Source organism: Lentinus tigrinus, assembly GCF_003813185.1.
Source record: "Lentinus tigrinus ALCF2SS1-7 unplaced genomic scaffold L226scaffold_9, whole genome shotgun sequence".
Classification (NCBI taxonomy): domain Eukaryota; kingdom Fungi; phylum Basidiomycota; class Agaricomycetes; order Polyporales; family Polyporaceae; genus Lentinus; species Lentinus tigrinus.
Window position 1 is genome coordinate 482,426 of NW_027137918.1, and position 20,427 is coordinate 502,852.

The following is a 20,427-nucleotide window of genomic DNA, read 5'->3' on the forward strand; positions in this document are numbered from 1 at the left end:
AGCAGGGGTGGTGAAGTATTAGCCGGGAAAGGGGCGGAGTTCAGGGGTGGTCGGGTCGGGGTTGTGTCGGAGGGGCGGCAGGGCGGACTTGGGCATGGGATGTGACACACCTCCAGACTGTGCTCCACAACCTGTCCACAGCTCTGTACCCGTTCATCAACCTGGGAGAACATCCTGTTCTTGTTCCAGTGGAATGGGAACAAATATTCTAAGCAATTGACCTGCATGACCACCTCTGCGAATGTGTACACCATGCGTGACGTCTCGCCCGATCTATGCGGCTTTCATGGCACTAGGGGCTCCCAGCCGGGAATAAGGTACGGGAGCATGGCAAAAAAGACCTCTTTTCCAGAACTACCCGACAGAAGCGAGGGGAAAATTGCAGCAGCAACGGGACCGCAGACATCCGTTTCACCATCTGGAGTGAATTTCTTACCCTTCAGCTTCGGCTCACATGCATTCCTAGCCTCCCAAGACTGGGTGTTCTCAACAATGACCATAGCGGGCCCCAGTGCATCGCAGTCTTCGCTTTCGAGCAATTCAGCAGCCGATGTGTCAGCCCTCGACTCAGTGCAGATGGTGGTGAACTCCATGCCGCACTCTATCGTATCCAGCATGGCATTGAAGCCCTTCTCCTAATAGCACCGTCAGAGAAGCTGCATGAGATCAGCAGATAACTGCGCTGAACTCACAAAGCCTAAGTACATTGTGTGCTCACTGGTCATGTTGACGCTGAAAGGAGTGGGCTTCAGGTCATCCAGTGGATCGTCTCTGGGGACGCATTCCAGCGTCCATTCACGAAGCGGGAGTTCGTTCCAAAGCATTATCCTTCTGTATCTGTTCGACTCGGAAAGCTCGTCAGCAAAAGCTACGACCGGCTGTCTGTTGGAGAAGCTGGACGCTGGGTTTGACAGTCACTGGTGTGTTTCCAAAGCATGTGTCATCTGAAAGCAAACCAGACCTAGCGGGGGACCCAGACCGAGCCGCACATGATGGTGTATGATCGGAAGCGCTCCTTCCAGGTCTTCATCCGCTCTAATGACAATCTGGACTCGTTCCTCGCTGTCCTGACAGAAATGCAGGGCCCGCACGGTGGGCATCAGGGCATGAAGATGTATCACTGGGCGAGGCGGACGGGCAATTGGGAGTTGACATTATGTCTCGATCGCAGACTTCCACAGTCGGACATCAACTGGTGAGTTGACTATCTGCCCGTCCTCCAGATCCGAGTCTTCGCCTGTCGATAGCCGTATGTTTTTGTGATGTTTCTGTATGTTTCTGAGTAGATGGGGTTTGTCATCTGCCAGAAGAATGAGAACCGGTGTGGTCGAATAAATCGCCCCAATAGAAGCATCAATATACTTAGGTGTGCTGATGTTTGAAATACACTGATGGTGAAACGGTATCATGCTTGCCTTCCATGGGCAGAGAAACCGAGCAAGCGGCGTGGGTTTCACTCCCGCTCAGTGTATGTTGAATCCACCGACTTTTTTTTTAGTCCGTAGCTTGGGTCAGACACAAGGGGGAGTCGCCAAACCGGTCTTCTGTGCACGCGGTCCATCAATGAACAAGTACAGTATGTAACCCGGAGTAAGGATGCATTAGATTACTTCGTGGTTCTAGTACTTGCAATCGCGGTGACGGCAGCTGCCACGGAGTCGACACAGAGCGCAGCTGCCCGTGTTTCCACGTGAATATATAGTAACGGTTCCCGGCAGGATGGAAACCTTGGAGTTCCACTTGTTCTGTTGACCAGGCATTTACATTGCATGAACAAGGTCATACTTATGCGTACTATAGCGTGCGAGAGACCAGTAAGATCATACAGTGACTCTCGAAGACGAACAAGACGAACAAACAAATGATACATGTACCAACACAACACTGGTCAAGCAGTTCAAGGTAGTGTAGTTCTAGTTTGTTAGTATGCGCGCAGCGCACGATTCGATGGTGCTGCGTCCACCTCGCTCGGCCTCACAGCTGATAATTCTCCCCAAGCTCCCCAATCGCAGCCAGCCGGAACACACGGTCGCGCTCCTCCGCCGCCGCCGCTCGCGCCTTCTGCCTCCTCCTCCGCTCGGCCGTCGGCGTGCGCGGTCCCCGCACCTTGAATTTCTCCACCGCGAAGGGCAACACGCCGGAAAACACCCCCAAAGGAGGAGCGTCCGCTGCCTCGGGTTCAGCTGTGGGTGCAGGGCCCGCAGAAGTCACAGCTGGTTCTGCCGTGGTAGCGTTGGCGGGAGGCTCCTCCACGACAGCCTTACCCTTGGCAGCCTTCTTCTTCTGCCTCTTCCTCGGACGGCTCTTCTTCGCCCGGGGCTCCGCAGGCGCAGCGGGCCTGGCAGAGACAACGGGTGCGGCAGAGACAGCGGGTGCGGCAGGCACGGGGGGCGCTGCAGACACTTCAGACGCGGTCGATGCGGCGGGCACGGCAGACACATCAGACGAGGCAGGCAAAGGGGGAGTAGGGGGCAGAGGGTGCCGATGGGGCCCCGGGAACCGAATGGGCGGACGCGGGAACGTATAGATAGCAGGCGGAGCAGCCCACGCGTACTGAGCAGGCGTCGAGGAGACAGTGCCGTCGTCCCCGCGTGCGCTCGTCGCGCCTTCCACGCTGAGCAGCAGCGACGGGACTCTATCTGGCCACCGCCATCCTGGGATTTGCTGGAACCCGCTCAGGACGTCGCGCGCAGGCTGAGGGGCCGCGGCGGTCTTTGGGAGGCCGGGAGTTGCGTGCGGGGTGTCGAAGTCGCAGTCGAGGTCGAGGGCCAGGGGTCGTGTGTCGCGAGATACCAGATCTAGCGCACCCAAGGACATGGACGTCGCGAGAGGAGCAGGCACGTCGTCGTGGTCATGGTCGTCTTCGAACGCCAAAAGAGGAGCCACGAGCTCGTCTTCGTCTTCGTAGAGGACGCCAAAAGACGCGTTGTCGTCATCTCCTTCGAACGCCAAGGGAGGCTCAGCCACGAGCTCGTCTTCGCCTCCCGACAATGTGGGCAGATCAGCTGCAAGCTCGTCTTCTTCGTCGTCGAGGATGTCGACAGACGCGATCCGCTCAACAAACTTGGCAACCGGTTCACAGTCCTGCGCGCCGATATACACCAGCGGCACGTCCTCGACCGGGGAGTGGTGTGTGTCGTCCGAAACTGGCAGATCGTCCTCAGACTCAGCGGCGACATCCAGAGAACATGTGCGGGCGTCTTCGTCCTTTTCGTCGAAGTCGTTGCGCGCGATCCTTCCAATGACGAGAACGTTGGGCTTAAACTCCTCAACTTCATCGCCCACTAAAGGAGCGTGGGCGTCGACAACCGATGGGACGTGACCTTCAACCTTGGAGACGGTGCCCGAAGAGTGTGAAGGAGAAAGGTCCATATCGCCGAACGATGACAGCGAAGACTTCGGCCACTTGCGATCGTCAGCGGTGCTCCAGCGGGAGACGAAGCTCCATGGGGCCCGCATATAGTCACCGACCAAGCGGAAGGTCGTCTGGAGGTCCTTTCTGCTAAACCCGGCAAGAAGCGGCGACGCACCCACTGTAGTAAACACGGCCGTTAGACATCAGGGATGAATAATTGCGGTTGGTTACGTACCCCGAACGATTTCGACGACAGCCCGGTAGCCATTGTCAAGCAGGAGGGATCCTCGACGTGCCATGAGGGAGCAGCGAGTCCGTACCATGTCGTGCGCCAGGTGAGCCTTGAACGCCATGCGGGAAGCAGCGCTCTTCGTGCCATAGCCACTTGCGGGGTACAGGTCGATGTTGATACGCAGAGCTCGAAGTCCCGATGCAGCAGCCTCCGGTGGGAACATGAGAATGGCCAAGACCCCACGACCAGCGCACGCGATACCAGATGCGACGATAGGTACGAGACATATGAGCACCATGAGGGAAACCGCGACCGAGAGCAAGAGTGCCGACCTGAGGACTACACGTACAGCGCCATAGACTGAGAAAGCGGCATGCGTGACGGAGAGAGTAGCCCGAGTGACGACGAGAACCGGTGCGACCACAACGCAAAAGCCGATGCGGGTGACCTTGGCGACAGAACGAAGACTCGCGAGTACGATGGAAACAACAAGGCGGGTGACCGAGCGAACGAAGGCAGAGATGAGGGAGTGGCTTGTGTGCAGCGCAATCCAGACGCGGCGGCGGATGGAAGAGCAGACCGCGAAGAGTGCCCGGAAGACGCGTACCACGGCATCGATCAGAACATGAACCAGCCAGGGGCCCGTCTCTCCATCGAGATATAGGTCGTTGTACACTTGTAGCCCGAAGAACCTGACATGGTCGTACTTGGCGGACTGGAGGTCTTCACAGTCGAGGTAGGCGGCGGTGACGAGCCAGACAAAGAGCACGGCGACAAAAAGATGGACGATCCTTGGTGGCACCGATGAATCGTGGGCCCAGTCTTCGTTCGCAGGGTCGTCCATACGGCAGTCCTTTCGCCTCCTTGGGTCCTCCAGAAGACGCGGGAGATTCAGCCCACAGGAAAAATGAGTCGAGAGTAGCCTTGTTGCACTGGAAGAGGAGGCGGAGGAGGAGGAGGATGAAGCGCAGAGTTGAGAGCGGCAGACGCCGAAACTCGATCCTGCATGCAGCGCCTTGCAATTGGCAACGTTGATTGGTATCACCGCGACGTGTGGAATTCAAGGAGGTGAAGACCTTTGTGGAAAGAGATGCTCAACTTGTGCTACAAAAGCAGAAGGCAACGATGCTTTGCAGTGCGTATCCCCAGAAAAAGGGGACAACCCTTGTGGAAGGCACTACCAGGGATCGAACCTGGGTTTTGGGAACACTATATCAGAATCCCAAGTGATAGCCACTACACTATAGTGCCCTATGTGCGTATCGTTCTATGCATACATTCGTTCCGGCAGCGAAGGACCAGCATCATTTCAACAATCTAACCCTTCTCAAGTTCTACCCAGTGCCGCAAATTCCGCAGTGAACATTTCCATAGCGTCCAACGTCTCCGTCAGATGTGCGAAGCCAAGTGGTTCTCCGCGACTGTGAGCCAGCGATTGCGCAGTACGACAAGCGTTCTTGATCTGCCGGCCATTGATCTCGCGCTTCGCAAGCTGCTGGACTTGGTCTTCCCCAACGTCGGTGCTCGACACCCCTGCCTTGTGGAGGAACGCACGCCAGACCTGCGCCTTAGCGGAGGTGGAGAGCTCGGCGAAGTGCAGGGCGACGTGGATGCGGGACAGGAAGGCCTCGTCGAACGAGGTGATGCGGTTCGTAGTCAGGAAGAGAATGCCGCGATAGTATTCGACGTGGCGTAGGCTGACGGCGCAGTCAGGATACATATGTATGAAAATGGAGAGAAGGGGATCGACGTACAAAACAGCCACCATGGCATTGCGTTCCAGGTCGTGAAGCGAACGACGCTCCAGGAAGACATCAGCCTGTAGTATGATGGACACTCAGTCGGACACAGCGAGAGGATCGTGTTTCGCACCTCGTCAATAAGCACGATGGCCTTCCAGCTTGTAGCGATGTCGAAGACCCGTTCGAGCGAGAGGTCCAGCTTGGACGCCTTCGTGCCAAGGTCACCACCACCGACAACATACAGTGGGCGGTGCACGTGCTCGCTCGTCGCCTCGGCCGACAACGTCTTGCCGACACCCGGAGGTCCAAAGAGATTGATGATGAGGCCCTGGCCCTTTCCTTGCACGAAGTCGTCAAAGCCGAGATCAGCGTTGTGCGCATCGACGAGCGAACGGAGGAGGTTCTTCCGGTCTGCTGCGAGCACGAGGCCTTGGAACGCCTCGTCGTTCCAGACGATGGGCTTGATATTTTCGACGTTGAACTCCACTATGATCATCGAGTATCAGCGCGCCATAAGAACCAGTAAGTTAAGAATGGCGTACACCAGATCTTGTCGGAGAGGCTGAACCCGTAGACGATGGGTGAAGCGAGCATCAACTCTTCGTCCGTGAGTGACACTTCGTCCTCAGCAGCTTTGCGCTTGCTACTAACATCGAGTGTAGGTACGTTATCGCCCATGTTCTCGTTGCTCCTGAGGGGCGGCAAACCATCTAGTGTACGTCGTGGGAGTAAGAGTGCACGTCGAACCGAGGCGACAAGGGGAATACTCACAGCTTCTCCGGTCTCTGAGGTCTTCTACTTGGTTCTGCTGATTGACGGTGCTCGGGACTGGCATCTCGTAATTCGGATTCAATCTGATGAAGTTTCCTGCTCGTAAATTGGTGTCAACAGCCAGGAATACGACGTGACATCGACAGACAGACCTCTGTCCACCATGATCCTAGAGTTAACCTGCGATGACAACGAACGTATCAGTACATGACGCAGAGGCCTCAACTCGACTAAGACGTACGTTGTATTTGATGATTTTCTTCCGTCCACCAGCAGTGATGGCGAACGCCGCGGTGCCTTCGTAGTGTACGTGATGTATGCCCTTCAACGACGCCCACTTGCGCCCGCGCTCCAGCAGGAGAGTCTTCATCGCCTCGGGATCCCGATGGTACTGGATCGGGTACGCCTCCAAACTGTTGATCTTCTCGGTGCCCTTGAACGACCACAACAGGACTTTGCTCTGCACGCGCCCAAACGACCTACCACCGCCACTGGGAGCTGCGACGGGGCCGTTCCCATCTGTGTTATCTGCCTTAGCAGCCCTGAACGCAGCGAGGCGCTCCCGGGCCGAGCTCGGGCTGGGGCTGAAGGTGTGCGTGTCTGCGAAGGCGTTCGAGTTCGGGTTGGACGCGGAGTCGCCGCGCCCAGGGTGAGCGCCCTCCTCGGTCGAGTCGATGTTCTCGCAGAGAAGGCTGTACAGTGAGCACATGGAGTTCTCGATCTTGTTGGCGGAGAGCAGTTGTAGCGCGCGGGGCTCACCCGTGACGGGGCACTCGGTGATGAGGATAGTGCGCGGTACAAGGATCGCATAGAGGAGCTCGAAGGTGATCTCGCCGCTCGCCTTGAGGCTCGCGATCTTGGCAAGGGTCGCGCGGTAGTCCTTGCGCAGGTAATCGAGAAGTATAGTTAGGGTCGCGAGGACGTGCTCCTCCTCGGGTGTGCGCGTCTTGCTGCGGAGCGCCCTCTCGTACTGCTCGAACTGAGGGAAGAACGCGAGCAGGAGATGCGGGTCTAGCTGTTGGATGACTTTGTGAGCATAGTAAACCTTGAATCGTGAAGTAAGACGCACCTCAAGTGGCTCGGCCGTCCAGGAGATCCCGGGCACCGTCCCCACAACGTCCTTGCATGCCTTGAGCAAGTATGGACTCTTCACGACGATCTGGAACTTGATATCCCCGCCTGGGCCAGGCTTGTCTGCGTTCCTGGGGTCAGGGAGCTTGCGCACGACGACGAAGCAGAAGTTCTGCCAAGGATCGTTGTCCGTGCCGTTGCCGACGGGGCGTACGGCCTCCGCGACGACGCTCGAGCCTGTGTTCCTGTACTTCCAGCCCTTCGACCAGCTGCTCCAGTAGTGATCGACGCGCTTGATCTTCAGGTTCGGAGGGGGAACTGGGACTTGAGGCTGCGCGGCCACGGTTTCGAGATCTTCGCTGCTCTCACCGTTGAGCGGCTTCGTCTCCTGGATGTCTTTCTCATTCTGTGAACGACTAGGGACGCGGCGAGACCGGGAGAATCTAAGACGCATGGTGGGGAGAGGGCGGGGCTTCCCCTTGTGTGTTATCCCTGTCGGACGACCGACAGAGATACTTATACGCTGCGATCAGGTGGTGAGAACTGTGAGATAGAAATCCGCTAAGCGCGGAATATGGAAGTTAGTTCGGGGGTACGAGTGCTGTCACTCACAGCCAGCTCACAGCCTCGCGAAGTCCTAGGCTTTCTCATTGAGCTACATTGCTCAATCATACACTGCCGCAAACCACATTGGTCTCAATCTATCGCAGCCGAGGCGGGTACCCGTTCTACGACGAATTCTGTTGCGGGTAATCGAGCATAGGAATATGCGTAACCTGCCTATTGGGAGCAACTGCGGCTATGATGGCACGTAAGTTGACTCGGAACGTGTCAGCGAACGCACATGCATATATCTCTAGGTCTTGACAATATGTCGCACTTTGCGTCTACCGACAGACCAACTGCCAGCGTAAGTCACTGTTGAACCGTTCGCCGGAAGTTGGCAGGCGAGTGGGCGGGTTTGTTGGTCGAGATTTCACCGTGTTTGTCGTGACTCGTGAACTTCTTCGGCGCAATTGGGTGGTCTGAGGCATGCTGCGCTTTTCAAGCTCCCTCATCGTACAAAAGTCGCACAACTAAGCAAGATGCAGGCTGGAAGGAGAAGTTGTATGATGGTACTTATCAACGTCGACGAGGGTTCGCAGATTGAAGGCGTGGGAACTATTCAAGTAAGTAAGTATACTTACTACTACTTGAGTACTACTACCCTGCTCGAGGTTGGCTGCAACTTCCACGCTTATCCTCCTCCTTGCTAGCCTTTGCTCCGAGCTCGGCACGGTTTGGATCTTGCCAAGATGCGGGACGACGGGAGCCTTGGCTAGTCTGATTCCTGCCCAAAACGAGTCCCAAAACATGTACAAAAACCCAGCAGCGTCTACGCGAGTATCCATGGCGAATACGAGAGTTCTCACAACTTCCTACGACGAAATCTCGCCATACCAGGGATGCTGGACACAGGCCTACAGCTTTCCTGTCTAAGTCTCAAAGAGAAACGCGTTTCACTGAACGATCCGGTTGTGCGCCTTCTCCGAACCCTGGGTACGAGGTCTGGCGTCTTCGCAGTTCTCATACTCACCTTCATTTCCCAGCTCACGCCAGTCGGATCTTATCGTCGTGAGGCCGTCGAGTCGCCCCACTGACTCACACATGTGTCATGACTCCTCAAGACCCTGCCAATACGTTCCAGATGACCTGTCGCATCCGATTGCAGTCCGGGCAAGGGAAGGGAACGCCCTGGTCACGATGACCGACGACGCCCGAAAGGAAGCGGATCTATAGGTCCAAGGTACGCCGGAAATTAGAGTTACCTCTCGCATTCCGAGTGGCTAAAACCAACCTCGCCCTCGTCATCGCCCTCAGATCTGTCGTACATCAAGATCAGCGACCATCAGGTTCCACAACCAGAGCTCGACTTGTACAGAAATGGTCTCGGTCGTGTCTACCAGCCTCTACCCCAGACGCGAAGTTAACGTCGCTCATCCTCGTGGCGCGCGAGTCTTCCTCGCACGGAACTATCTCACACGCAGCCAGGCAGTGACATCACGAGTCCGATGTGAGATGGCTGGCCGAGCCTATTATCAGCTGGCCTTGTTCTTACTGGCGACGACGGTACAGGCCGGCTACTCGCCGTTCCTCGAGCACTAACGCCCGATATACACATCGATCGACACGTGTTGTCCACGCACGGAAAGCAGCGCGGAAAACACGCCTCTGCAACGCCTACAAGGGTCACCACACCATATCGCGCCGCAGAGTTCGCACAATGAAGCGGCCGATCTCTGTCTTTCTCCATCTACATCTACCGGTTCGCGATGTCCACGCTGCGCCTCCTCCCCGCCATTCATGCCTTCACCCGTGCTGTCCTCTCCCCGCTCTAGCTTGCTGCCCGCCACCGTCCCTCCCCACCTGAATGTCTCGGATTTTAGACGAGCCCGATCGGTATGTACGTGATCATGCCTGTTTTCCTGCAGTTGCTCACTTCGGCTGCGGCAGTCGCGAGTTCCCTTTTCCGCGCATGGACTCGCTCAGGACTGCGTCATCCTCGGGAAGCAGCAGCCTGCAGTCGCGCACCGATAGTATCCAGTCCAAGTCTCTCCGGTCAGCTTCATCCTCTGATTCCCCGCACTCTCTCCCTCGTACGCGCCTCGAGCGTGACCTCCATGAAGGCACACTGCACGGTGTACCCTCCAAGCACCGATCGCGCCTCATGCCCCGGGACCGCCACGATTCGACGAGCATCCGCACGGCGCTCGCTATTACCACGGAACGCCTGGAGGGCGAGACGCGTCGTGCCGACGATGCGGAGCGCCGCGTGCTCGAGGTCTTGCGCAAACTGCGTGCGGCACACGAGGCGACGATGCTCGCGCAGGCGGAAGCATCGCGCGCCAAGGAGGAGCTCACTTTGTTCAAGTATCGACTCGAGGACGCGCAGCGCGAAATATTGCGGGCGCAGGAGCTCGTTAACGAGCTCGAGCAGGCCAAGTTGGAGGCAGAGTCAGAGGCGGCGCGGGCCCGTTCTACTGCACGGAGATACCGTGAGCAGCAGTTGATCGCGCGAGCGCGAGAGGAAGGTAGGCTGGAAGGATTGCAGGAGGGCTTGTCTCGCGGGAGGACTATAGGGTACGAAGAGGCGACGGCTGATGATTCCAGGGAAAGGAGGTATGTTCCGCCGACTGTAGAAGATGTGTCAGAGGAAGAAGAGGAGGAGGAGGAACCCCCAGTACCTCAATATCGTAGTCAAACACCAGGGCCGGCCGAGATCCGCGTTCGCACACCAGCTCCTGAGTTTCGAAGTAGAACACCAGGGCCATCGGTAATGTCCTCTGATAGGGTAACGCCACCACCGAGGCGTCCTCCTTCGAGGTGTGTTCGTAATCGATGCGCTACCGCAGTGACGTACTGACAGCCTTCCGAGCAGATTCAGTACGTCAGTAGCTAGCCAACGCCCCGTGCATGTTTCCGATGCTGCACATTTCGCTGCGACTCTGCCCGTCCCCACTGTAGTAACACCACTCAATGCTCCCTCTCCGTCGCACTCACGAGTCGACACTCCGACCGGGATGCCAGTGCCGCATCCTGCACCACGCTCTCTAGATGACAACGAAGGCGAGATACCGGCACCGATACCAATACAGGAACCACAACCATCCCCTGTACATCCTCCCGTCGAGATTCCTCCAGATGGCTACATACCATACGCTGATCGCGGAGAAGAGATCTACTTGCCGCCGCCACATGAACTCTCCAGACCAATCACTCCCGCTTCGCCCGCTCCATCAGCAGCAGCAGCCATCCATCCCGTCCAACCCCCACAACCTAACCCTTCCATGGCACCTCCACGCGAGCCGCAAATCCGCTCGCGGGACTACGCATTCGCTGCTGGCATCCCACCCGAAGGAATCCCTGTGGTTCGCTCCAACGCCAGCAGGCCGATGTCGCCCCAGTCCAAGGCGTCGACGACCATTTCGCAGTTTGACCTCGTCGGTGCGCCATCGTCGAAGGGCAAACTCCGACTTGCAATGTCGGGGCGGTCATCCGCAAGAGAGGACGTACGTCGAGCCAGAAATATTCCTCGACGAGTCTGAGCTGACATGACGACATGCGGGGGGCTCGGGATGTGAAGAGGCAGGTGGGGTCGCCGCGTGGGCCGCGTCCGCGGGAAGACCTACCCGTGCCTGGTCGCCCGCAGGCGGGCGAGCGGCAGGATAGCAGGGACTCTGAACGCTCGGTTCAAGGGACTTCGCCGACGAGTCCGCTCGATAGGTTATTCAAGAAAAGATTTCGGAGTAAATCAGTCAAGGAGACTCCACCCCGCACTCTGGCTGTGATACCAGACATCGTTGTTGAATCCCCTGTAAGTCGGCTGCATCCTCCGCTGAATTACATGCTCAATTTAGCATTCTAGTCCACTCCATCGACGAACCGTTCATCTGTTAAGACTACAATAACGCAGCCCCACTTATTGAGTCCAGAGCACACAGTCCAGCCACTGTCCCAACCAGAGGATAACATCATCGTGATGCGGACGGAGATACCGGGGTACCACCCCTCGATTGACCAGTACCTTGCGAATGGTCCTTTGGCACCCGTGATCCCTCTACAGTCGGGCCAACTTCCCCCAGGGTTCGTACCTATGACATTATCTCCATCAACGCCTGCCAACTCTCTACCCGACAAGCCAACCATGGTGCCATACGATACGCCTATCCCAGTGCCGCCTTCTCAGACACCGGTCCCCGTCCCACCACCTGGTACCCCGATACCGATCCCGCAGCGGAAGACGGTACCGATCAGGGCGCCCAGCAATCCCCGCTCAATTCCATCGAGAGAGGCTGTCCCCGTCCCATACGATAATCCTCTGCCTATCCCACCACGCGACCCTCTGCCCGTTCCGCAGCGCGGCAGTCCTCGGAGTCAAGCGCGGTACGACGAGGCGCCAATCCCCGCAGGCGTGGTGTATCCCGAGCCTCCGTCACGGCGACAAACACCTGGGCCTGGTAGTATCGGCTCTCCTTCCAGCATGCGACGCAACAACCGTTTGGATGTCAGGAGCCCTGGTGCTTCGCTGTCGCCTCTCTCTCTACGCTTCTTCGCACCCCTTCGGTCGGACGGCACGTCTGAGTCGTAGCCCTCTGCAGATCCTCCGGATTTTGCTCCTGGAATACGGACGCGTATCTCTCAGTTTGGGTAAAACACTGTGGATCCCCTTCGTTGACTTACTTTATTCTACTCGGCCGAGACTCTTTCTTGTACCCGGACAGTATCTGTTCGAGCATCACATCTGCTGACATTGCCATATCATAATTCGAGGTCAACATGCGATGTACTACTAGTGTACTACCTACCAATCAGCATCTGATTCCTTGGCATTAGTCCTGAAGAACTTGATTCTAGGATCCAGTCTCGAGACTGGGCAATCTGTGCAATGCCGCGGCGAACGGGACCCAGGACGCGCGCTTATAGCGTCATGCGGGCGTCGGAAGTGACCACCACCATGCCACCATCGGACCATGACGACGACCCCTCCTGCTACTTGACCATCACATCCAAAGTTCTGGAGCTCGAACGTGTCTTTCTGACTCTCGCTCTGGAATTTGTACGATAACGAACAATTGCGCTAGCGGCCCGGGACACGCTCGAAAAGGCACGTTCGTGGAGAAAGGCTCGGTACTCTGATGGGCTTCAAAGCTGCCTTCGGGCTATTCTCGACGCTCGCGGCGCAGATACTCACGCGGACTGGGTATACACCGGTTTTGGACAGAGAAGGTGCGTCGCACATCGTGCTCAGGTCCTCGTAGCTTCTGCCCGCTATCATGTGAGGCCTCCATCACGGCAGCACCGGCTGCAGCGCACTGGCAGCGCAAGCTTCGGGCATGAGCGCGCCGCATGCGACGGTGATTGAATACATATGTTCTGCGAAGTTGTCGAACTTCCAAGCGAAGGCTTGGAGATGTATATCAACCTGGGATCGATGCCCATGGCAAGGTGACGGACAGCTAGCCGCAGACTGCGCCATGTTCTCCCTTACCCCCCTCACGGTCTTCTGGAGCCTTGTACTGACGTCTGGTCTTGTGTCTGCAGCCCAGACTATGCGTATTGCCACGTACAACCTGCGCTACGACTCGCAGCCGGATAGCATTACGGTGCAACAGTCGCTTGACAACCTCCCTGATCCGCTACAGGCACCCACTTACTACGGGAAGAAGGGGGAGCAGCCATGGAGTACGCGGCGGATTAAGGTGTACGAGCATCTTCAGTACGAAGGGGTGGTCCTTGCAGGTGAGTCGTGTTCATTTCGCCCTGTGATCATAACAAGCCTGACAGTAAGTCCGTATCTGTAGGCTTCCAGGAGGCTCTCGTCAGACAAGTGACCGACCTCGCCACACTATTTGGAGACGGTTGGGGATGGGTCGGTGTTGGACGTGACGATGGCGTTGCTGCGGGAGAGTTCAGCCCGATCTTCTACAAGAAGTGCGTCTGTCTACTACGCTTGGGATCAGAATGCTGGCATACTTACGCTCCTATGAGCTAGGTCCGACGTTGAGCTCGTCTCTAACGACTCCTTCTGGCTCTCCAACACTCCATTCGAGCCATCTAAGTTCCCCGGCGCGGGGTCGTTCCGCATTTGCACGGCTACTTCGCTCATCCTGAAGTCAGACCCTGCCGCCCCAGTCCACTTCACCTACCTCAACACGCACTTGGACGACCAGTCCGATGACCAGCGTCGTCTGGCAGCATCGATGATGCTCGTTCGTGCTCGCTATGAGGCTTACAAGACGGGCGGCCCGGTGATCATCACTGGTGACTTTAACAGCCCTTCCACTGGCACGGACTCGGGTGCATACCAGATCATTACCGGCCAGATCGCCCCTGTTGCGGTGAACGCGACATTCGCGGCGAAGTATGCGGTCCCCAACACCACCCTCCCCGACTTTAAGATGCTGGACTTGAAGGCGGAGACACCACGGGAATTCGTCTCGGGCGAGTTCGCGACCTATACCGGTTTCACTGCGCCTGGAGATGGGTCTGTCTATTCCCGCATCGACTTCGTTTACGGCGGGAGCAATGGCAAGTGGTGAGTGGCACGAGGTTACCTACCGTCCCCCATGACTCTATGCGCTAATTTCGTCGTCCGTAGGACTGCGGATGCGTACCGCGTTGGTTCGTCTCTGACCGATGACGGCGTTTTGGCGAGCGACCATCGCCCCGTCTTCGCAGACATCACGTTGCATTGAGGGGATCTCTCGGACCGGCAAGCAGTTGTACTCGAGTACAAGTAGACATCCCATCGAGTCGTGTGATGCAGTCATGTATTATATCGGATCGCCCTGCAGGATGTACAAAGCAAATCTGTCTCATCTGCCTCACCGGGACCGTGTGGTTGTCCTGCCCGAGAGATTGACGAGAGGAAACCAGATCCATGCGCATGCCATGTGTTCGGGCAGTAAGAAAACAAGGTAACTAACTGTGCTGACCAATACTAAGACATTAACTATCTGGTTACAACAGCCAGTAAGAAGGCAGGTTTATCGATTCATTTAGCGAGACAGGGCCGAACAGCCGACCACAGCGATATATGAAGCCTGTTCTCTTCCGTTCCCCCATGCTCCTCGACGCACTTTATTCTGCTACTGTCTAACGATGTTGTTCTACCTGCTGTTCCGCATTATCAGGTGTGTCCGGGCACTGAACTACCCAGCAATCGACGCTGAATGACGCCAGTGCGACCACAGCTTTCCTCTACCCCGGTTATGCGTCATACAAGACATTGTCCCAGCGACCCGCATCTGAAGCTGAACTCGAGCGATGGCTCATGTACTGGAGCGTGCTGGGATGTATCGTAGCAGTGGAGTATGTGGCTGAATGGCTCGTCTCATGGTGCGTCTACCTCCTTTGTCCCCCTAATTACTCCTCTCTCATTACGATTACAGGCTACCGCTATACTACCCCCTCAAGACCCTCTTCCTGCTCTACCTTGCCCTGCCACAGACAGCAGGTTCCGCCTGGCTCTACCAGACCCAACTCCGCCCCTTCTTCCAAGCACACGAACACGAGATTGACTCCGCCCTCGCTAAGGCGAAGGTCTACCTCTACAACTATGTCCAACGTCTCCTGCGTCGCGGTTGGGAGCAGGTCTCTGGTGCCATCACCCAACAGCAAACACAACCCGCTGGTCCATCCCCGCTCGAAGAGGAGGCGGCCGCGCACACCGGTGCGCCTCCTTCGATGAACGACCCCGTCTCCGGGCCTGCTCAGCTCGTAGCGGGCCTTTGGAGCACATACGGCCCTGGGATCCTTGCATCTGGCGCAGCTCTCCTCACCCAAGCGCAGGCGTCCGCTGCGCGCGCAGCTGCAAACGCAGGGAGCTCTTCCGGCTCTGGCTCCGGGTCGAAGAGACGCGGAAGCGTATCGGAGCGGCGCAAGCAGCTCGAGGCCGAGCTCGCGTCGCTCGGGCAGGAGCCTGTTGGCTATGACGTGTCGTCTGCGACGTCGAGCCCCGCGTTCGAGACGGTGCCGATGCCGTCTGACGGTCGGTCGCGCGCGTCTTCCTCTGGGAGCGGCAACGGGAACAACGGGAAGAGCACGTTCGAGGAGGTTGAGGTCCCGAGCGATATGGAGAGCGACCTGCCAGGGCACGCTATGGGATCGCGGCCGGACCAAGCTCGGCGGACGAGCTGGTTTGGTTGGGGCGGCGCCGGTGCAGCAGGAGGAGGTGCTGGTTACGAGCGGGTGAAGAATGATTAAACAGGTGGCGGTACGGTACGGTACGTACGCAGCCTTGGTTACGAATCCCCTTCCACGATATCATTGCATTCGGTCCTGGACACGGCACGGCATATCTCTCGCTTTCGCATAACACATCTTTCCCACTATCCCTGATTCCTTGTGTATCTAGTCGATGTAATATTATGGTCCGGACATAGACTGTCTTCCATCCCCCCGTCAGCCCACTCTGTATTTCTTCAGTTCGGGATCCTTCAACAGTCTCTCCATGACGTCTTTCGCCAGGTGCAGCGAGACGCACACAGGCTCTGCATACCACCGCGCACCTCCGCTGACTCCTCCCGAAGTTGCAGGTCCCGCCTCCATGATGTGGATGCATCCGTCCACGCTCGGCATCACTGCCTCCACGAAGCGAGGAGGCTTACCGCTTCCAAAATCCACGCCATACACGTCGAGGCTCTGCCACGATGTGACGATGGAGTGTCGCTTGCCGAAGAAGGCCCGCCAGATGTACTGCGGGTTTATGTCGTGCGCCATGTCGTGCAGGAGCGCGGCGATGGCGGACGAAGTGAACGGTGCCATCGCCGAGCGGATAGCTGACGCTGGCGTCGCTGTCGAGCTCGACTCGGAGGCGATATCTGCGCCTGAGAGGGACACCCGCGCGACGGTGATGGGCGACCCCAGGAAGCTGTCCGGGAGGGGCGGGGAGACGCGTGAGCGGAGGCCGACTGTAAGCATCATGTGGATGAGCTCGGGGTCGTTCTCCAAACCGCGGGCGCGGACGACGAGTCTCCAGACGAACGCGAGTAGCGCGTCGAGGCGGGAGATGCGCACGCTGCGGGGAGAGCCCGAGGAAGGATCTGGCTCCGAGGCGGCTTCCCAGATGCGCTGGATTTCCCCCGGCGTGAAGTAGACGAGGTAATGGGAGACGGGTGCGTACACGTCCCATTCGGACCATGGTATTGGATCGCCTGGCGGTCCCAGGTCTGCCCCGGCTAGCTCTGGAGGAACGCGTGTCGAAGAGAGCATGGGATCGGGGCAGCCCCTCGCGGACGCCCACATGTCGTATCGACACATTGGCAGCGCACGGGATATACGGAAGAGGCCCGGGTCAATCTGCGCGCTGCTGATGTCTCCCGCAGCGGTGCGGTCGATGAGCGCAGGGTCGAATACAGGCGAGAGAGTCGGCAGAGGCTCCTCGTGCAGCAGAGCGCGATGGACTGCAGCCCAGTCCTTGACGAACTGCATCATCGAAGTGGCATCCGCGAGAGCGTGGACGATCTTGAGGCGGACGCTCAGTCCTCCGCACGCGAACGCCGTCAGCTGCACTGAAACCGCAGGCCGCCCCACGTACTCGTGCGTGTTGTACAGGGCAAGCTCGGTTGAGCCGTGGAGGACCGCCGACGGATACGAATCTGCGTTCCATGCCAAGATTCCGGACGGACTAGAGCGCAACATCTCCATCCGGTCTTCGTGTGTAGGGACGAGCGACGCGAGTGTTGCTGGGTAGCGGGCCAACACGAGCTCGACCCCTGGGTCGTCGGCGGACCCGTAGGTGATGGCCACACGGCCCTGACGTTGACCATTTGCGGGATCGTAGGGAATCCAGTGAAGCTGGCCTGCCCATTGCGGATACGCGTCGATGGTCTTGCGTAGAGACCGTGTGAGGGCGTCGAAAGACATGGTGTCTGGACTCAGGCTGGTAGGCGGATCGAAGTACCATGCGGCGCTCGTCAAGGCGTACGTGAGGACAGAACTGTCGAGGATGGAGAGAGGTACCGTGCGCGGGGTGATTTTGTTGTGAAGGGCTGGGGTCACTGGGAGAAGTCGAGTGCGGGAGATGATCTCTAGTTCCAAGGGGGTGTCTAGCACGTCCGCCGTGTGAGGGCAGATCCAGGCGAGTATGATTTAGAACATACCAGGTGTGGACATGTCGGTAGGTGATCTAGTTGTGCCAATGATCTGCGATTGTTGAGTACCGATGTTGTGCAGGGTTCGCCTTGAAGTATAAGTGTGAGGCCAGGATTTCACTCCGCATCGGATGGATCGATGGAGTCAGCCTCGTCGAAGCAGTATCGGGTCCGATATTTGCTGATGGTCATGACTTGCTTGGCATATCACCGGAATCCCAAGCACTTCGTACTTTGCGTTGCTATAGACACCTTATTCCTTACAGCGACTGGCAGGTACTAGGCTCGCGGTGCCAACCTCTGATACTTAGTTCGACGAGTCGTGCAGTCACTGCCCCGGGAGCGCCTCCGACAATGCAGGCTTCTTCTCGGCGCTTGATATTTGCCACATATGGCAAGTGTCGTGGTTAGAACGGCGTACCCGGGCCGCTGGCGGTTCTCATCCAGCGTTGCTAGACCCTCAAATTCCTGAAATACGGATTAAAAAAATGCAGACAATGGTTGATGCGACATAGGCGAGTACATGATAGTAATTCATATCGGTTATGAAAAAGCCGAAACAAGACCAAAGGACATGCCTTTACAGAATGTTTTCAACCTGGAAATACTAGTATCCTTATGTCGCTCGTCACAGCTGCATGTACTGGCTGCAGGTGTACAGTAATAAGAGCGCAGGCACGACACTCATTTGGCGGGCGTGAGCTCTCCACATGTCATCTGAGCATAGTTTGCCGCATGCCGCTGTCTTGGCGTCCGGAGGCTCGTCGCATCCACCGTCTTGTCGACGACCGCAACTGTCGCGCTACAGATTATTCAGGCTTCGAGTCTTCGAAGACGAAGGGTCTACTGATGCTTATTATAGTCATTGATGTGTAAGGTAACTGGTTCATACATGTACTCGGACTGTCGTTCAATACTAAGCAGGGCGGAAAGACTTGGTTACAGGCATGTGCAAGGTGCGGCGAATGGGGTCTGGCATATAACATTGGGCCCACTTGCAGGTAATCGATTTATCTTCCAAGCAGGCAGGGAGCAACGAGGAAGACTTCCATTCGCCATCTGTAATAGATGTATTGAAGCATAATGTACAGGGCACTGGGCAACATTCGTCCACTTCGTCCGCATGGACCATCTCTGAATCAGGATACAAGCACGGGTGACAGATTACATAGTAGAGTACATGGCTTTGATCGTCGTTCGGGGCTTCTCCCATCAAGCCTAACAAAGTAGTCGATTACCACGTCTCACATCAACGACCGCCATCAAGGACACAATGTGGAAGGACGCACCCACTCAGATCGTTCGACCTTCTTCGTGTACCACACCAGCGGGAAGTCGGCCTCGTACCCCATATCGAGCAACAGCCTGCGAATCTGCACCTTCTGCCTCTGCTTGATCCGGTCCATCTCGTGGTTGGAGTAGAACGCCAGGATGGGCAAGGGGCGTCCGAGCTCGCGCATACTCATCCGGATGCCAGTCTCCTCGAAGAACTTGTCTCTAAGGGCGAACCAAGTCTCGTCCACGTCGATAATCTGGGCATCACCCTTGCGCACCGCCAGCCCTTTGGACTTTGCGTACTGCACGATGATAGGCTTCATGAACGGGAGCCCGCGCCAGTACGTAGCAGTGGACCGCCGGACGGAAATGGTGCGGGAGGTGGAGGCGGTAGAGTGCCTCCTGTGGACGGTGTCTGGGGTGGAGGGAATAATGTTCGGCTGGGTGCGGTGTGCCATCAGGTTCACCTTCTTCACAGGGGGGTCCTGCGGGCCCGACGGGGTGCTGAGAGTTAGTACGAACCCAAACCACCCGTAACCACCGGGGACAAAGAACCCGACCAACGCACCTGGCGCACGACCTTTCGCTGAACAGGCTGGGGAATACCAGAGGCCCGCCTCTGTTGTGGTACTTGAGAAGATTGGGTCGGGCGAGAGAGGGCCCGCTCCATGAGGTCTTGCTCGCCTTTGACCCTGCGGAGCTGCGAAGTCGAGGCGCGGACTGGGTTTCCGTGGCGGTCGACCATCATAGGAAGCGGCTGGTTGGGGTCGACGTCGGGGCGGACCATGCTTCGGGAGGAACGGTCGTTGTAGGAGTTGTTGTACATGGTGGTTCGGGTGGTTGGACTGGTTCGGGTGGTGGTAGGAGTTGAGATACTTTAGCGCGAGACGCGACGGGATCCCTTTGCCGGCCCGCGTTTTGCCGCCCGGCAGGGCACGCCGCTTTATTGTTCGACTGGTATGGTTAACATCGATAACGAGCGATTGTCTTCGACCTTTGGCAAAGAATTACCGCGATGCTGAACTCAACGTTTGTACGGAATGCGAGCAGGTGGCCGTCGCAGGGTGTCGTGGCCGGGAGTGATTATAAAATGCAATAATTTGCGACCTGTACGTGATGTGTTAGCACTCCAGAGGTCTGATCATAGCCTCTCCCGTGCATGCTAGCTGTAATAATGTGCGTGTAAGTCCCAACGTTTCGTTAGACCGCGTCCGCGATATTCGAAACCACTGCGAAATTACTACCGAGCTCTCCGGAAATGGCATAGCGGTTACCGGATATAGCCTATTGACGTCATCCTGCCCGCACAACTTGGCTCAGGATGCAGGTCGCCTGGGGGTATATAAG

At 57.2% G+C, this 20,427-nt stretch overlaps 7 protein-coding genes and 2 non-coding genes across 9 annotated transcripts; 4 read left to right on the forward strand and 5 right to left on the reverse strand.

Moving 5' to 3' along the window:
• Positions 1-1,385: 1,385 nt before the first annotated feature.
• Positions 1,386-1,471, forward strand: L226DRAFT_t88. The gene has a single exon. It is a non-coding gene; the product is annotated as a tRNA-Gly (tRNA).
• A 421-nt stretch (positions 1,472-1,892) lies between these two features.
• Positions 1,893-3,383, reverse strand: L226DRAFT_533953 (uncharacterized protein). Its single transcript, XM_067680571.1, has one exon. It carries the CDS (start codon positions 3,370-3,372, stop codon positions 1,975-1,977), a length of 1,398 nt encoding a protein of 465 aa, XP_067536462.1. The 5' UTR covers positions 3,373-3,383; the 3' UTR covers positions 1,893-1,974.
• Positions 3,384-4,759: 1,376 nt separating this feature from the next.
• L226DRAFT_t106 lies at positions 4,760-4,838 on the reverse strand. Its single transcript has one exon. It is a non-coding gene; the product is annotated as a tRNA-Gln (tRNA).
• A 76-nt stretch (positions 4,839-4,914) lies between these two features.
• On the reverse strand, positions 4,915-7,625 carry L226DRAFT_460894 (P-loop containing nucleoside triphosphate hydrolase protein; the record flags this gene model as incomplete). Its single annotated transcript, XM_067675621.1, has 8 exons — positions 4,915-5,284; positions 5,342-5,406; positions 5,460-5,815; positions 5,872-6,039; positions 6,101-6,199; positions 6,253-6,280; positions 6,342-7,115; positions 7,170-7,625. The coding sequence occupies 8 exons, from the start codon at positions 7,623-7,625 to the stop codon at positions 4,915-4,917; spliced, it is 2,316 nt and encodes a 771-aa protein (XP_067536463.1).
• Positions 7,626-9,449: 1,824 nt separating this feature from the next.
• L226DRAFT_391642 (uncharacterized protein) lies at positions 9,450-12,586 on the forward strand. The gene is made up of 5 exons (XM_067674490.1): positions 9,450-9,610; positions 9,665-10,534; positions 10,590-11,220; positions 11,295-11,525; positions 11,577-12,586. The coding sequence occupies exons 1-5, from the start codon at positions 9,582-9,584 to the stop codon at positions 12,297-12,299; spliced, it is 2,484 nt and encodes an 827-aa protein (XP_067536464.1). The 5' UTR covers positions 9,450-9,581; the 3' UTR covers positions 12,300-12,586.
• A 674-nt stretch (positions 12,587-13,260) lies between these two features.
• Positions 13,261-14,406, forward strand: L226DRAFT_461201 (uncharacterized protein; the record flags this gene model as incomplete). The annotated part of the gene is made up of 4 exons (XM_067675636.1): positions 13,261-13,450; positions 13,513-13,642; positions 13,704-14,246; positions 14,310-14,406. The coding sequence occupies 4 exons, from the start codon at positions 13,261-13,263 to the stop codon at positions 14,404-14,406; spliced, it is 960 nt and encodes a 319-aa protein (XP_067536465.1).
• A 345-nt stretch (positions 14,407-14,751) lies between these two features.
• On the forward strand, positions 14,752-16,113 carry L226DRAFT_506576 (uncharacterized protein). The gene is made up of 3 exons (XM_067678086.1): positions 14,752-14,844; positions 14,894-15,049; positions 15,103-16,113. Exons 1-3 carry the CDS (start codon positions 14,813-14,815, stop codon positions 15,914-15,916), a joined length of 1,002 nt encoding a protein of 333 aa, XP_067536466.1. The 5' UTR covers positions 14,752-14,812; the 3' UTR covers positions 15,917-16,113.
• Positions 15,961-18,127, reverse strand: L226DRAFT_391698 (uncharacterized protein). Its single transcript, XM_067674491.1, has 2 exons — positions 17,815-18,127; positions 15,961-17,760 (listed from the first exon to the last, which is right to left on the reverse strand). Exons 1-2 carry the CDS (start codon positions 17,825-17,827, stop codon positions 16,115-16,117), a joined length of 1,659 nt encoding a protein of 552 aa, XP_067536467.1. The 5' UTR covers positions 17,828-18,127; the 3' UTR covers positions 15,961-16,114.
• A 558-nt stretch (positions 18,128-18,685) lies between these two features.
• Positions 18,686-20,085, reverse strand: L226DRAFT_391934 (uncharacterized protein). Its single transcript, XM_067674492.1, has 3 exons — positions 19,649-20,085; positions 19,099-19,565; positions 18,686-19,023 (listed from the first exon to the last, which is right to left on the reverse strand). Exons 1-3 carry the CDS (start codon positions 19,904-19,906, stop codon positions 18,945-18,947), a joined length of 804 nt encoding a protein of 267 aa, XP_067536468.1. The 5' UTR covers positions 19,907-20,085; the 3' UTR covers positions 18,686-18,944.
• Between the last annotated feature and the right edge of the window lie 342 nt (positions 20,086-20,427).

Excerpts from the sequence above, each read along its gene's own strand:
- L226DRAFT_391642 (XM_067674490.1), top strand. The coding sequence starts at position 9,582 with ATGTCTCGGATTTTAGACGAGCCCGATCG. Across the intron at positions 11,221-11,294 it reads GGTCATCCGCAAGAGAGGAC|AGGCAGGTGGGGTCGCCGCG; the intron begins GTACGTCGAGCC and ends CGGGATGTGAAG. Across the intron at positions 11,526-11,576 it reads ACATCGTTGTTGAATCCCCT|TCCACTCCATCGACGAACCG; the intron begins GTAAGTCGGCTG and ends TTAGCATTCTAG.
- L226DRAFT_533953 (XM_067680571.1), bottom strand. The coding sequence starts at position 3,372 with ATGGACCTTTCTCCTTCACACTCTTCGGGCACCGTCTCCAAGGTTGAA.
- L226DRAFT_391934 (XM_067674492.1), bottom strand. The coding sequence starts at position 19,906 with ATGTACAACAACTCCTACAACGACCGTTCCTCCCGAAGCATGGTCCGC. Across the intron at positions 19,566-19,648 it reads AGCGAAAGGTCGTGCGCCAG|GACCCCCCTGTGAAGAAGGT; the intron begins GTGCGTTGGTCG and ends TCGGGCCCGCAG. Across the intron at positions 19,024-19,098 it reads AAGAAGGTCGAACGATCTGA|GCTTGATGGGAGAAGCCCCG; the intron begins GTGGGTGCGTCC and ends CTACTTTGTTAG.
- L226DRAFT_506576 (XM_067678086.1), top strand. The coding sequence starts at position 14,813 with ATGTTGTTCTACCTGCTGTTCCGCATTATCAG. Across the intron at positions 14,845-14,893 it reads CTGCTGTTCCGCATTATCAG|TGCGACCACAGCTTTCCTCT; the intron begins GTGTGTCCGGGC and ends GAATGACGCCAG. Across the intron at positions 15,050-15,102 it reads GCTGAATGGCTCGTCTCATG|GCTACCGCTATACTACCCCC; the intron begins GTGCGTCTACCT and ends TTACGATTACAG.